General features: G+C 46.3%; 2 protein-coding genes across 2 annotated transcripts; both read right to left on the minus strand.

The window, feature by feature from the left end:
* Positions 1 to 1,195: 1,195 nt before the first annotated feature.
* LOC109744872 (BTB/POZ and MATH domain-containing protein 1) lies at positions 1,196 to 5,606 on the minus strand. The gene is given in 3 exon segments (XM_040404489.3): positions 1,196 to 1,391; positions 1,393 to 2,983; positions 5,276 to 5,606. Coding segments are annotated over 2 exon segments (1,107 nt in total). The 5' UTR covers positions 2,304 to 2,983; positions 5,276 to 5,606.
* On the minus strand, positions 2,866 to 4,381 carry LOC120961890 (BTB/POZ and MATH domain-containing protein 2-like). The gene is made up of 2 exons (XM_040402725.1): positions 3,546 to 4,381; positions 2,866 to 2,983 (listed from the first exon to the last, which is right to left on the minus strand). Exons 1-2 carry the CDS (start codon positions 4,379 to 4,381, stop codon positions 2,866 to 2,868), a joined length of 954 nt encoding a protein of 317 aa, XP_040258659.1.
* Positions 5,607 to 16,768: the final 11,162 nt, after the last annotated feature.

Here is a 16,768-nt window from a genome sequence, read left to right on the forward strand (position 1 = left end):
GCCGCTGTCATCGCCCCTTCTTCACCAGACCAGCGCACAAGAACATCGACCGCCGTCGATGAAGAGAAGCGTAGATCAGAAGAATCCAACCTGTAGACACACAAATGTAAACGCACCAAGACTGAATCCATGGGGATCCACAGTAGACCAACACCGACCAAATCCTGCGAGATACGCCGGAGATACACCTCCACACGCCTTCCGGCAACGCTATACGCAACGCCGAAACGAGGACTAGGCGAGAGGACCTTATTCCAACTACAGGGAGCCGCCACCGTCTCACCTCCCTAAATAGGATAAAAACCCTAATCAACCCTAAAAGAAGACCTACAAACATAGCAGGAGCCCTCCCACCGGCGAGGGCCGAGGTCCACCGCGCCTCCATGACCCTAAGGCCACCGAAGACAAGGTGGATCAGCGACGGCGCCGGCGGGAGGCGAGAAGAGACCCTCGTCTTTGGAGGAGTTTCTCATCATGATGCCATGTACTAATTCATGTTTAGCACCAACACAACAAAATATATGCCACTGTGATGTCCAGTATGAGCACGAAAGATCCATGGCATAACAACATCAATGAAAGACGACGACGAAGCGCGCGTTTGCTTCTAGTATAGTATACACAGCGCTTGGTACAAGAAGCCATGGATACACTTCTTGATAGTGGGTCCCGCGGGCAAACGACGAGGGATGGTCAACTCGATCAACATGGCTAGGACTCTTATTTTATCAGACTACACTAAGTTCTTCATTTGAATCATTTTGCACCAAACAAACCAAAGCGAAAACAAACTAGGCAGAGGATTTTACATCTTACCTTGAGTAACCTAAAATTAAAAAACAACCAAAAACCTAAAAACATTTAATCATTAAATCCATATTATTAATCGACCACAAGCAATAGATATTCATAAGTGCACCCATTCATTGAATGGCGGTTCAAATTTGCCAAAATTTGCCAAAATCCATGACTAGTAGTAATCCTTAAGGGTAGCAAGTTTGTCAACAATATCTTTGAGAACGGATCAGGGGTATCATGTAGTTACATTGTACAGGACATCACATCGCCTTCACCTGACCTGCCGCCTGAAAGAGAAATATGTCTTACTCAAACAACATGACATCAAATGGTGGCAAGAAAGTAAGGCTTCAACTTCGAAACATAGGCTTTCAGGAACTAACCGGTTTTGTCGATTTTAGGAAGCAAACTTGGCAATGAGCTCCTTTAAAAGATAGGGGCATGTACTAACTATATCGTCGAAGACGTCAGCCGCCGTTATCTCTTTCAAATTAGACGGTGTCTTGAGGAATTCAAGGCATACCTCCTTCAACCCACCACAGCTGTGCCGCTCAGCTAGAATAAAAATAGTTTTGACCGAGCTCACGGCTGTGTTTGCATAACTTTTCTTCACATAGTATCTTCAACCTTTGGAGATCGTATCTATCTGCCGCTGCAAGCAAGTGCTGCAGCCACAGCAATTCTTGTGCTTCTCTATCCTCCACGTTGTCATCCTCCATGTCGGGTAGCGAGTCGGTGTAAATAAAGCTAAGCAAGGCCCTAAACACTCTCGCCTCCATGTCTTCTATCTGTATGACGCTTGCTATCGTGCCTTCCATCATGGGGCCAAAGAGCTCTGCCTTGAAGACTGAGGACCGGGCCGCGAGCACGCACCGGTGCGCGACGATCGTCTCGCCGCCGACGCTGAACGTCACGTCGGTGCCCTCCTTGGACAGGAGGAGGTTCATGATATGCCGTTGTATGCTGGAAGGCGGCACCGTGATGAAGCGATCAAACGTGGTGGCGACGGCGAGGTCACATCGGATGGTGAAACAGTTGCCCTTGAGATGACTTGACTTCTCGAGGTCGACTCTGTTCCAAAAATACTTTTGACCCCATGTCGCATGGCAGCTGGAGAAATCGTGTGCCTTTTTGGCTCGAACACATGCGGGGCCTTGGTTTTCAACCTCGTCGACGAAGCTAAAGGAGTACTGCACCTTGACAGCCTCTGTGACATCTTTATCGACAAGGTGCAGATAGAGAGAGATGTATTGGCTGCTTTCCGAGGTGTCGCCGTCAGGGAAGCAGCGGATGGACCAACGGCGGCCTCCCACCGTGAAAGGGAGAGAGGCGATCGCCTTGCCGGTAGTAGGTGCAGAGGCTTTCGTACGCGAGTAACCGGTGACCACAAGCAGGTGGTAACCGCTGGCCGTGGAGACGTCGACGGCGTGGCCGCTGGCGACGTCGCCGGTGTAACGGGCGATGTCGCCACTGTAGCGGGCGATAGACACGCCGGCAAACGACATGGCGGACGGGCAGGATATAACTGAAATCTGGACTGGACCCGTGTACTCAGAGTACTAGACGCTCCTGTGCGAGTCGCCGGAGTTGACGAGAAGGTTGATTCACATCACGCTGTGTATGTGTATCATATAGACGCCAACATACAACGCCGTAACACACCCGGACATGGACTCTTAACTTGAAGCCGAGACGGACATGGAGACTAACCAGCCGGCTCTCAACTAAGACACGCGGACAGGTTGGTTATTTGGACATGCGGCGGTAAATCTTGATCCCCCAGTCTACATTAAAAAAAAACTCAATCTATCTCCCGTAAAAGAAAAGGAAAAAAAACTCAATCTATCTGCAGCTTTGATTGAATTTGAAAGTAGTATAAGTCACGTAGATTGGAATTGGATAGGAATACTGATTCAGTTGCCAAACTGTTCTAACCGAAAACAATGATACTACTGGCGCATCTTAAAATTCCTCATGCCCATTGCTGCAGTTGATCTCTCTCTAGGGTAAAATACGGCTTCTTGACAAAAGAAAGTTTCAGATAGGAACTAACAACGGTAGAAACCACTAATCATCGTTCAGAGAAAGTTCAGCGATGATATCTTCGACGACGGAAGGGCACCATCTTGTAGCTTGACTGTCCAGGTCACCCATCGCCATGACTTTCTGCCACCTGAGTTGCTGCCTGAATAGAAAGAAAGCAAAGTTCACGTCAAAAAATGATTAAGAAAATACACACTTAAGGCGAGATATGACAGGGTGTTGCTTCTCTGAGTTGGAAAATAAAATCTTGGATTGATAGGCTAGGCACGATGTATCCAAATTATTTCTTGCCAAAGCTCGCATAATGCAACCAATTAAAATGTTCTTCTGGCATAACATCAAGTCACACTGACTGACTGGTGAGTGGTGACATGAAAACAAAACTACAACCTAGAAACATAGATATCAAAACAGTATATTAAAAAATACAGAAAATAACTAACCATTCTTATAGATATTAGGAAGCAAACTTAGCAATGAGCTCCTTTAGAAGAGAGGGACAGGTTCTAGTTATGCCCTCCAAGCCATCAGCCAGCGTTATCGCTTTCAAATTAGCAGGTGTCTTGATGAACTCAAAGCAAACCTCCTTCAATCCAGAACAGCTGTGCTGCTCAGCCAGAGCAAGGATAGTCGTCACTGAGACAACACCTATGTGTTCGCATAGCTTTTCTTCACATAGTGCCTTCAGCCTTTGGAGATCGTACCTATCCGCCGCTGCAAGCAAGTGCTGCAAAAACAATGCTTCTTGGGCTCCCCCTTCCTCCTCCCCCATGTCTATCTCCATATCAGGTAGCGTGTCGGTGTAAATAAATTCAAGCAAGGCGCTAAATACCTTTGCTTCCATGTCTTCTACATCTATGACACTTGCTACTGTGCTCTCCTTCATGGGGCCAAACAGCTCTGTCTTGAAGACCGCAGACCGAGCTGCAAGCACACACCGATGGGCCGCGAACTTCTCACCAGACACCATGAACCTCACGTCTGTGCCCTCCTTGGACAGGAAGAGGTCACTGATATCTTGTTGTATGCCAGAAGGCGGTACCTTGATGAAGAGATCAATGGTCGTGGCAATGGAGAGGTCACATCGGATGGTGAAACAGTCGTCCTTTAAGTGCTTTGATTTCTCAAGGACATCTCTTTTCGTGAAAGACTTGTAACCCCAAGATGGTTTACTGCTGGAGAAAATGTCTGGCTTTCTTGCACGAATAAATGCTGAATCTTGATACTGAAGCTCGTCAATGAAACTAAATTCATACTGCACCTTCAGAACCTCTGCAACATTCTCATCAATAAGGTGCAGAAAGAGAGATATTGAGTCGGCACTCCCGCGGTCGCCATTAGGATAGAACCATATGCACCAACGATGGCCTCCTACCATGAAAGCGAGAGAGAGGATCTTCATGCCGTTAGGTGTAGTGGCATTGATACGCGAGTAGCCATTAACCACAAGCAGGTGGTACCCGCTGGCTGTGGCGACGTCGATGGACTGGCCGATGGCAGCTTTGCCATCACTGATGAGAGATATGCCAGCAAATGACATTGCAGATAGGCAGAATTTAACTGAAGACTGATATGGAATATGCGCTGGGGAATGAATAAGCGTAGCAGATTAGCACTCACACTCCAATCATTTGCTATATATAGATAACAAATACTGGAGCGTAGAGAGAATGAATTCGTTATGACTACCCCCGTGCTTCCCTCGTGCATTTGAGTAATAGCAGCGTTATTTCACTGAAATGGGATTCTCACGCCCGAGTAAAATTAACAGCAGATCTTTCTCGCTTCATTTTTCTCTCACCTACAAAGATGTTAAGAAAAATGCTACTACCTCCGTTTCAGTTTACAAGTCCTGCGCGTATACCTAGGTTGCCAATTTTATCACCCTAATATAAACTATATAACACAAAAATTATATATTTTGAAAGTAGAAACTCCGAAGTTTATGTTGGTATATTTTTTTGTAATATATGACTTGTATTAGGTTGGTGAAATTGACGACCTAGGGCTACGCGCACGCCCTATAAACTGAGAGAGAGGTAGTACAAGATTCAGACTAGAGTCTTAACCAGATTCATGTATATAATTAGACACAAAGTACTAAGCGAAGAAGCACAACACCAATAATTCATGTCAAACAGTAAACAGGACATACAGCTGGAATCTGCTGCTGCAAAGAGCCAAGGAAATTAACCAAAATGTCTACCAATTCTCTGCAGTATGCAGACCAAATCTCCGTATGAAGTTCTGAACCATATATCGCAACCTCTAAGGAAACTGAAATGGAGAAACTCCAGAATCTGGAGACTATGCACACGAACTACAGAAACTATGCGTGAGTTGGGTTTCAAGTGAGCATCTAGTTAGGTTTCAAGTGCAATCAGCTGCCAAGAAGATGGATTTAAACCTAAACACCGAAAATCAATTAGCACACCTCGGATTTCCACGCCAGGGAGATGAAGATGAATCAGTATCCAGTAAGGGGCCCAGCCACCGCCGAATCTGCCTGCTTGGTTCTCCTCAACAGCGCCGCCACCGCCGTTGTCATCAGCAAGAACCGAGGGGTGTCATCCGTCTCACAGTCTGTCACCAGAGGAATGAGGCGGAGCGCGGCGCGTTGCCGGATGCCTAAATCCTGCGGCGCGGCGGCGGTGGCGGTGGCGAATCGAGCGTGGTCGCGTCTCGGTGGTCGGACCTGTTTGCTTTTGGGGGTTCGATGCCTAAATCCTGTGGTTCAAGTGGAGAGGGTTTCGGTTGGCCCTAATATTTTGGGAGTGCTTCCGTGCACCTCCTAACAAAATTAGAATGATTTTCATGTCTATTCACCCAAAATAGAGATTAATTTACTCAATTAGTGGGTAATAAATTAAAACTTAAGCCGCCATTGAAGTTGTGGATGTCATAAGGGAAGTGTTTGGGTACGGCGCGCCGGCCGAACGCTCGGCCGGTCGCGAGCGCCACGTAAGTGCCACGCGGCCACAAAGGCCCGCACGCATCCGTTCTTATGTCTCAGCCACTCGCATCTTATCCTTTCGTCCCCTGCTCGCCTCTCCATCATGTGCCTCTGCATCTCGCGCATATTCATCCCCTTCTCGCCTCTCTCCATGTGCCTGACTCCGGCCAGTGCAGCTGTTTCTCCGGCGAGCCCACCACCAGAGAGGCATCCCGCCATCCCCTGCTCCTCTCTTCAACTCTGTCTGACCAGGACTTCTCCTTTTATCTTGTACAGGTCGTTGGCCCTCTCCTTCCTGCTCCCCGATGGCGATGCCCCCTGCCCCCGTGTGATCGGCCACGGGTCGGCGGTGGACGGAGGAGAGAAGCATGCTGCACCTTGTGGACGGGAACAGGTACAACCGGCCTCGCTGGGTGCTGCAACCCGCCTCGCCGGGAGCTGCAACCGACCACGGTGGGAGCTACAACTGTGGATGGAGGAGCTGCGACGGGTGGGTGACCGCGACTGAACCAGTGCTACAACCGCGGTGACCAAATGCTCGGACCAGCGCCTAATTGTGCTACTGCAGGTGTTTTGATTTGATGCAGCCATTGTCCATTTTTCATTTTTTTGCTACCACTGTAATATGTTTTTGCTGGAACCATCAACTTTTTTTGCTACCATCAATGTTTTGGTTTTTGTTGGGACCAATCCCAATTTTCACTTTTGCCACAACCATAATATGTTTTGCTGGAACCATCAACATTTTGTGCTACCATCGGTTTTTTGGTTTTGTTGGAACAACACCAAAATTTTGCAAGTTTGCTACCACCGGCTTTTTGGTTTGCTGGAACGAGCTTTATTTTTTGCTACCACCGGCATTTTCTTAATTTTTGCTGGAACAACATTCATTTTTTCAATTTTTGCTACCAACGTTCTCTATTTTTGCTGGAAGCAGCGCATTTTTTGCTACCACCGCTGTTCTGGATGCGAACCATGGCGTCGTCGCCATGTCTGGAGAGGGGTTGAGGGAGAGGGGAGAGGGGATGGGCAACACCGGCGAGGGGCGAGCGTTGGCCGCGAATGTGCGCTGCCGAGGAGGGGGTGCGGGGGCGCCGCCTGTTGGGGATCGTAGCAGAAATTTAAAATTTTCTACGCATCACCAAGATCAATCTATGGAGTTTACTAGCAACGAGAGGGAAGGAGTGCATCTACATACCCTTGTAGATCGCGAGCGGAAGCGTTCAAGAGAACGGGGTTGATGGAGTCGTACTCGTCGTGATCCAAATAACCGATGATCCTAGCGCCGAACGGACGGCACCTCCGCGTTCAACACACGTACGGTTGGGAGAGACGTCTCCTCCTTCTTGATCCAGGAAGGGGAAGGAGAGGTTGATGGAGATCCAGCAGCACGACGGCGTGGTGGTGGAAGCAGCGGGGATCTCGCCAGGGCTTCGCCAAGCTCAGCGAGAGGGAGAGGTGTTACGGGGGGAGAGGGAGGCGCCAGGGGCTTGGGTGCGCAGCCCTCCCTCCCCCCTTTATATAGGGGCCCTGGGGGGGCGCCGGCCCCTGGAGATCCCATCTCAAGGGGGGGCGGCGGCCAAGGGGGGGACTTGCCCCCCAAGTCAGGTGGGGCGCCCCCCACCCCCAGGGTTTCCAACCCTAGGCGCAGGGGGAGGCCCATGGGGGGCGCACCAGCCCACCAGGGGCTGGTTCCCTTCCCACTTCAGCCCATGGGGCCCTCCGGGATAGGTGGCCCCCCCGGTGGACCCCCGGGACCCTTCCGGTGGTCCCGGTACAATACCGGTGACCCCCGAAACTTTCCCGGTGGCCGAAACTGGACTTCCTATATACAAATCTTTACCTCCGGACCATTCCGGAACTCCTCGTGATGTCCGGGATCTCATCCGGGACTCCGAACAACTTTTGGGTTACCGCATACTAATATCTCTACAACCCTAGCGTCACCGAACCTTAATTGTGTAGACCCTACGGGTTCGGGAGACACGCAGACATGACCGAGACGACTCTCCGGTCAATAACCAACAGCGGGATCTGGATACCCATGTTGGCTCCCACATGCTCCTCGATGATCTCATCGGATGAACCACGATGTCGAGGATTCAAGTAATCCCGTATACAATTCCCTTTGTCAATCGGTACGTTACTTGCCCGAGATTCGATCGTCGGTATCCCAATACCTCGTTCAATCTCGTTACCGACAAGTCACTTTACTCGTACCGTAATGCATGATCCCGTGACCAATCACTTGTTCACATTGAGCTCATTATGATGATGCATTACCGAGTGGGCCCAGAGATACCTCTCCGTCATACGGAGTGACAAATCCCAGTCTCGATCTGTGCCAACCCAACAGACACTTTCGGAGATACCTGTAGTGCACCTTTATGGCCACCCAGTTACGTTGTGACGTTTGGTACACCCAAAGCATTCCTACGGTATCCGGGAGTTGCACGATCTCATGGTCTAAGGAAATGATACTTGACATTAGAAAAGCTTTAGCAAACGAACTACACGATCTAGTGCTATGCTTAGGATTAGGTCTTGTCCATCACATCATTCTCCTAATGATGTGATCCCGTTATCAATGACATCCAATGTCCATGGTCAGGAAACCGTAACCATCTATTGATCAACGAGCTAGTCAACTAGAGGCTCACTAGGGACATGTTATGGTCTATGTGTTCACACATGTATTACGATTTCCGGATAACACAATTATAGCATCACTAGTAGAAAACAGGGCTTAGGTCACAGGACAGTTTTCACATTAGCCCCGGTTCAGTCACGAACCGGGACTAATGTGAGCATTGGTCCCGGTTCGTGCGGCCAGGGGCCTGCCGGGCCTCGTGGGGGCATTGGTCCCGGTTCGTCCGGACCCTTTGGTCCCGGTTGGTGGTACAAACCGGGACCAATGGGCCACGCTCCTGGCCCACCACCCTTTAGTCCCGGTTCATACCACAAACCGGGACTAAAGGCCAGTGTTTAGTCCCACCTCGCCAACCGAAGGGCGCTCACACCAGTTTATAAGCCCGTCCCTCTATGCCTTGTTGAGCTTCTCTTAAAGTGAAAATAGATGCCCTTATATAGGGAATTTCACCTAAATTCACAGTAAATTGAAGGTTTAATTTTCTCTATAAGTGCATCTATGTTCATTTTTTTATATTTATAAAATAAATAAACCTTAATAAAATAAACAAACTAAATAAACCTTAATAAAATAAAATAAAATAAACTATAGTAACTACAATAAATAAACCTTAATAAATTAAGTAAAAATAGCAGCAGTAAAATAAATAAAAATAGCAGCAGTAAAATAAATAAAAATAAAATAATTAAAGTAAAATACATAAGTAATTAGAAATAAAATAAATAAGTTTTTGTTGTAAGTAGAAACAAAACAAAACAAATAAAGCAAAAGAGAAAAAAACACGTCCCTCTCTGCCTTGTTGAGCTCCTTTCAAAATGAAAATAGATGCCCTTATACAGGGAATTTGGCCTAAATTCACAGTGAGTTTCTCTGAAGTGCATCCAGTTTTTGCCGTAACCCTCTCAACTTTCTTGCACATGCTATGTGGATGAAATAATGATATCATGCCAACTTTCAACCTTTTCAGAGTTCATTTGAAATGCTTTTCAATTTTAGGGTCTTATAGCTCAAAATAATTAGTAATTGCATGAAAAATAACAAATGAAGTCAGAAAGGATTGAAAAATGATGATGTGGCTTTGAATGGTGCATTTTGAACACACAAAAAGTCAGGAGTTCAAATAAGTTTTAAAAAATGAAATCCCTTTGTAACAGACGAGTTTCCGTATAAAATTTAAACTATTCAAATTTGGAAACTAATGGAGTAACAGAAAGTTTATAATTATTCTGAGCTAAAAGCAAAAAGAATAAAAAAATAAAGCAAAAATCAAAAGAAAATAAATAATTCAAAAAACAAAAAATACTGGAAAAAATTAAAAAAATGCCGCCTAATGGGCCACACGGCCTGCATACGACTAGAAACCCATCTGCACATGGGCCAGGATGCAGGCCCGGAGGCCCAATAGGCCCAACATGGCAGTGACAAAGGTAGGCATGTAATGCCTGCATATTAGAGAGGAGCTCAACACCTGAGCTGCAACGCAGCTTATAAACAGGTGCTGAGCTCTCTCAGCTAGCGAGGTGGGACTAAACTTCCCACCGCACCGCGCCAGCACATTAGTCCCGGTTGGTGGCTCCAACCGGAACCAATGCTCCCCTTTGGTCCCGGTTGGTGCCACCAACCGGGACCAAAGCCCTCTGCTTCCCGCCCTTTGCGCTGGTGAAAAGAGGCCTTTGGTCCCGGTTGGTGCCACCAACCGGGACTAAAGGGTGGGTATTGGTTCCGGTTTGTGCGTTGAACCGGGACCAAAGCCTTTGCTATATAAGCAGCACTTATGAAATTTTCAGATTTCCATCGCCAGTTTCCCCCTGCCCGACGACGCCACGAGCTCGATCTACGCCGCCAGGCTGCCCCGTCGCCGTCGTCGTCGCCCGTGCCCCCGAGCCCACGCCATCGCCCGTCGCCGCAGTCCTCCGCCCCCGCCGCCGTCGCCGTCGGCCTCCGCCGCGCGCCCCCGAGCCGTCGCCCGTACGTCACCGTCGCCCTCCGCCCCCCGGCCGCCGCGGTCGCCGTCGCCCTCAGCCACCCACGCCGTCGCCCTCCGCCGCCCACGCCGTCGCCCTCCGTCGCCCGATGTGAGCCGCCGCCACGCCACGACTCTGTTTATTTTTTTTCATATAATTTGTATTATTTTTTTGTTCATTGCATTTTTTCATATATATAATGTATATATATATATATGTATGTGGTAGCTATATGATGAATGGATGTGGCTATGTATGTATGAATATAATGTTCATACAATTTTATAGAACTATGTATGTATGAATATAATGTAGCTATATGATTTTAGGTTAGTGCTTAGTAGTTGAACTAGCTAGTTGATTTAATAAAGCTATTTTATTAAATTTTACTATATATAGAAGTAGTTTATTTTTAGTAAGAACTACTTTATTTTATATATTTATAGTAAGTGCTTAGTAGTTGAACTAGTTGATTAATTAATAGAACTATTTTATTCAATTTTACTATATATAGAAGTAGTTTATTTTTAGTAAGAACTACTTTATTTTATTTATTTATAGTAAGTGCTTACTAGTTGAACTAGTTGATTAATTAATAAAACTACTTTATTTTATTTATAGTAAGTGCTTAATTAGTAGTTGAACTAGTTGATTTAACAAAACTAGTTTATTTTATTATAGAAGTAGTTTATTTTTTTAGTTAAAGCAATTATTCCCGCATCGACGTCGACGATGCCTATCCCGCATCCTCGTCGTCGACTCGGCGGAGGAGGCCGGCTTGATCAGAGGGGCCATGTCCGGGACTGGGCTCCGCCGGGCTGGTTTTGGGAGGTGCTACCTTCCGGTGGGCGTAGGTTGGTGAGGAACCAGCCCGTCGTTGACCCGATCCTTGTTTGGTGGCGCTCGCGTGGGCCAGTGACGGTGCCGAGGCTTCCGGACACCACGGAGGTGGTACGTCACCGTGTCAGCGAGGAGGACCAGCACGTCCGTCGCTACATGGTTGCGTTGGAGGGCAGGTTCGACAATACCTGGCAGGTTCTTCAGGGATCTCACTGGAGCTATGATCCTGTGATGATTCCGTCCCTTTGGGTGTCCACCGCCCGCGCCGATACCCGTCGGGCGCTACTGTTCTAGCTGTACTAGCGATGCTATATGTATGATAGTATTCGAGGTGTATTAGTGATAATATTCGACGATGTACGGACGCATGGAGATGATGTAGTTTTGCTTATAATTGAATGCATCCTAATTTGAATACTACTTTATTTTGTGATTTGATTTTGCTTATTGAATGCTCAGAGTGGAAAACTACTCCGATCCTACTTTGAATGCTAAAATTGGAGAGCACTATGATTAGTTGATAGCTTATAGGGTTTTTGTTTTTGCAGAAATCTAGGAGCCCCCGGCCCCTCCATCATCCCTGCCGTCGTCCCCGTCACCGCCCCCTCCGACATCGAGGTGAGACCAGCCAAATCCTCTTTTAGAAAGATAATTAAACGATATTTCGGGTTGACTGTAAGTCTGTCGAGTCTCCACCATATATGAGAGGACGAAGAATCCCGACTGTTGTCGTGGGGGTAGCTTCTCCTTCGTTCCCGTGTGCTAGACAATTTGGTGTAATGCACTCGAGAACGAAAGGAGGAGCTACCATCACCGACGGTCGCAAATGTCAGAGAGGAATCAGTGAGGGAGAGTTCCACCATATATATATATGAGAGGACGAAGAATCCCGACTGTTGTCGTGGGGGTCGCTTCTCCTTTGTTCCCGTGTGCTAGACATTTTGGTGTAATGCACATGGGGACAAAGGGAGGAGCGACCATCACCAACGGTCGAATGTATACACCACGTGAGCTGAGAGTTTTCAAGAAAAGACTCAACAAACCAATAGTCAACCCGCGATGAATAATAATGATCTAACTTAGGTTTTTTAGTACATATATTTAATTGTAGATGTTTAATATTTGAATTATGAACATAGGAAATGTCGTACTCGGACGACGAAAGTCTCCCGGGGGAGTGCGACTGGTGCCACGACGACCGAGGTCAGTGCGACAGGCCTCACCTGGACGAAGATCGGCGCTTCAGTATTAAGCTGGAGGAGACCTTCAATGTTGAAACGGTACGCAACGACGACAAGTGTTATTTTTTCGTAATTAAGCACGACTTCAACTATTTCAACGTGTACTTTTCATCTTTTACAATTCGGCTAGCTTATCCCATGCCATGCAAGACGCTACGTCTTGGAGAGGATGGATTTTGAAGACCATGAAAATATGGAAACAAAGAAAATTCACCTAAGGACCCATCATGATATAGATTTTGAAGTAAAGTTGTATAATTCTGAGAGCGTAACCCATTTTGGTTGCAAAAATTGGGAAGCATTTTGCAAGATGTATGGTTTTGATGAGGGTATGCTTGTCACCATGGATCTTGGTGATCCTGACATCGAGCAAGACAATATGGACATTTGGGTCCTTGTTGATACGCCTCCAATTCTACCGCTATGTGAGTTTCTCAAACATAGTTATTAGCTAATTTATATTGTTCATTTCAAAATAGTTGACAGCTTATTTTCATTGACAGCTTATTTTGATTGTTCAAACAATGTGCGGAACATGGTAGACAGAACCTACTACACCGATGGCTCTGAGTTAACTTATAAGGAGAAAACTCATTTGGTCGGATTTTGTACTGATATTGAGAATTACAATATCTACAATCAAACTCCTCAACATTATGGTCAATACGTGCCACTAGTGCACGTGTTGAACTACGGTAACTACTATGGAGATACCCTGGTAAGATTTCTTACTATTACGACATCCGTGCATATTTTGCATAGTTCTAAAACTAGTACATCATTGCTAACTATGAAGTTATTACTATGTTTTTCAACAGATAATCCCAGAGGATTGTGTGCCTCATTTGATGTATCAGAATGGTAGGCTTGATGTTTTGAATATACAACCGGGTCATCCTACGAATCTCAACTGTCCATACCAGATTTCTAAAAGAAGTGGAGACATGCAAATCAAAGAATGGAAAAAATGTATGGACAGTCGCAAGGAGGTTCTTGGAAGCAAAAGGAAGCGAGGCGCAAGAATTGGAGACAGGATGATCTCCATTCTCCATAATGGGTAATGGAGAGTCAGGGTCTATATTGTTTTATGCTATTTTACCTTAAAGAGGGTATTTCGGTCCTACCTAATACTGATGATCATGTGCTAAGAACAATTAAGTAGGGTTGGTTCGATGACTGTGAGGATGATGATCGTATGACTTGTTATTAATAACGAGTAGAAGTTGTATGATGATGATTAGTAGGACTTGTTATTATATATGATGATGCATGATGCGCGCATGAAGAGTTATTATATATCAGCGGGTGAAATGAACATGGATTGGATTGAAGTGAAGGCAACATGCATGTGGTGCGTGTCGAAAGTAGTACAATCCAAACTTGATCAAGTTAGGATTAGTATTACTTTCGACATGCATCACATGTTGCCTTCACTTCAATCTAAGCCATGTTTAGGCATAGCAGTACGTAGCGTTGGTAAACCAAGCACGGAGATATAAGAGAGGACACTTCTCTCTAATAGCTACCTAATAACAACCTAAATTAACCCCCCAAAACCCCCTAAACCCCCCCCCCCTTTCAAAAAAAAACAAAAACCCCAGCCCCTGAAATGCTGACCAAAGGCCCTCCGTCCTGGGCTGGCCGCAGCGGCCACGTGGAGGACCTTCTGTCCCGGTTCGTGTAAGAACCGGGACTAAAGGCCAAGGGCATTAGTAACGACCTTTTAGTCCCGGTTCACAAACCGGGACAGAAGGCCCTCACGAACCGGGACAATAGGCCCTTTTTCTACTAGTGCATGAACAATAGACAATTATCATGAACAAGGAAATATAATAATAACCATTTTATTATTGCCTCTAGGGCATATTTCCAACAGTCTCCCACTTGCACTAGAGTCAATAATCTAGTTACATTGTGATGAATCGTACACCCACAGAGTTCTGGTGTTGATCATGTTTTGCCCGTGGAAGAGGTTTAGTCAACGGATCTGCGACATTCAAATCTGTATGTACTTTACAAATATCTATGTCTCCATTTTGAACATTTTCACGAATGGAGTTGAAGCGGCGCTTGATGTGCCTGGTCTTCTTGTGAAACCTGGGCTCCTTGGCAAGGGCAATAGCTCCAGTGTTGTCACAGAAGAGAGTCATCGACCCCGATGCATTGGGAATAACTCCTAGGTCGGCAATGAACTCCTTCATCCAGATTGCTTCATGTGCTGCCTCCGAGGCTGCCATGTACTCCGCTTCACATGTAGATCCCGCCACGACGCTTTGCTTGCAACTGCACCAGCTGACTGCCCCACCATTCAAAATATACACGTATCCGGTTTGTGACTTAGAGTCATCCAGATCTGTGTCGAAGCTAGCATCGACATAACCCTTTACGACGAGCTCTTCGTCACCTCCATAAACGAGAAACATATCCTTAGTCCTTTTCAGGTACTTCAGGATGTTCTTGACCGCTGTCCAGTGTTCCATGCCGGGATTACTTTGGTACCTTCCTACCAAACTCATGGCAAGGTTTACATCAGGTCTGGTACACAGCATGGCATACATAATAGACCCTATGGCCGAGGCATAGGGGACGACACTCATCTTTTCTCTATCTTCTGCCGTGGTCGGACATTGAGCCGTGCTCAATCTCACACCTTGCAATACAGGCAAGAACCCCTTCTTGGACTGATCCATATTGAACTTCTTCAATATCTTGTCAAGGTATGTGCTTTGTGAAAGACCTATGAGGCGTCTCGATCTATCTCTATAGATCTTGATGCCTAATATGTAAGCAGCTTCTCCAAGGTCCTTCATTGAAAAACACCTATTCAAGTAGGCCTTTATACTTTCCAAGAATTCTATATCATTTCCCATCAATAGTATGTCATCCACATATACTATGAGAAATGCTACAGAGCTCCCACTCACTTTCTTGTAAACACAGGCTTCTCCATAAGTATGTGTAAATCCAAACGCTTTGATCATCTCATCAAAGCGAATGTTCCAACTCCGAGATGCCTGCACCAGCCCGTAGATTGAGCGCTGGAGCTTGCATACTTTGTCAGCATTCTTAGGATCGACAAAACCTTCCGGCTGCATCATATACAATTCTTCCTTAAGGAATGCCGTTTTGACGTCCATTTGCCATATTTCATAATCGTAGAATGCGGCAATTGCTAACATGATTCGGACGGACTTCAGCTTCGCTACGGGTGAGAAGGTCTCATCGTAGTCAACTCCTTGAACTTGTCGATAACCCATAGCGACAAGTCGAGCTTTATAGATGGTAACATTTCCATCCGCGTCCGTCTTCTTCTTAAAGATCCATTTATTTTCTATCGCTCGCCGATCATCGGGCAAGTCTGTCAAAGTCCACACTTTGTTTTCATACATGGATCCTATCTCGGATTGCATGGCTTCAAGCCATTTGTTGGAATCTGGACCCGCCATTGCTTCTTCATAGTTCGAAGGTTCATCGTTGTCCAACAACATGATTTCCAAGACAGGGTTGCCGTACCACTCTGGTGTGGAACGTGTCCTTGTGGACCTACGAAGTTCAGTGGTAACTTGATCATGATCGTCATCATTAACTTCCTCTCTAGTCGGTGCAGGCACCACAGAAACATTTTCTTGTGCTGCGCTACTTTCCGGTTCGAGAGGGGTCATCTCATCAAGTTCCACTTTCCTCCCACTTACTTCTTTCGAGAGAAACTCTTTCTTCAGAAAGGACCCGTTCTTGGCAACAAAGATCTTGCCTTCCGATCTGAGGTAGAAGGTATACCCAATGGTTTCCTTAGGGTATCCTATGAAGACGCATTTTTCTGACTTGGGTTCGAGCTTTTCAGGTTGAAGTTTCTTGACATAAGCATCGCATCCCCAAACTTTAAGAAACGACAGCTTAGGTTTCTTTCCAAACCATAATTCATACGGTGTCGTCTCAACGGATTTCGACGGAGCCCTATTTAAAGTGAATGCGGCAGTTTCTAAAGCATAACCCCAGAATGAAAGCGGTAGATCGGTAAGAGACATCATAGACCGCACCATATCCAATAGAGTGCGATTACGACGTTCAGACACACCATTACGCTGAGGTGTTCCAGGCGGCGTGAGTTGTGAAACAATTCCACATTTCCTTAAGTGTGTGCCAAATTCGTGACTCAAATATTCCCCTCCACGATCTAATCGTAAGAACTTTATTTTCCTGTCACGTTGATTCTCAACCTCACTCTGAAATTCCTTGAACTTTTCAAAGGTCTCAGACTTGTGTTTCATTAAGTAGACAT

Source organism: Aegilops tauschii, chromosome 3 (genome assembly GCF_002575655.3).
Source record: "Aegilops tauschii subsp. strangulata cultivar AL8/78 chromosome 3, Aet v6.0, whole genome shotgun sequence".
Lineage (NCBI taxonomy): Eukaryota > Viridiplantae > Streptophyta > Magnoliopsida > Poales > Poaceae > Aegilops > Aegilops tauschii.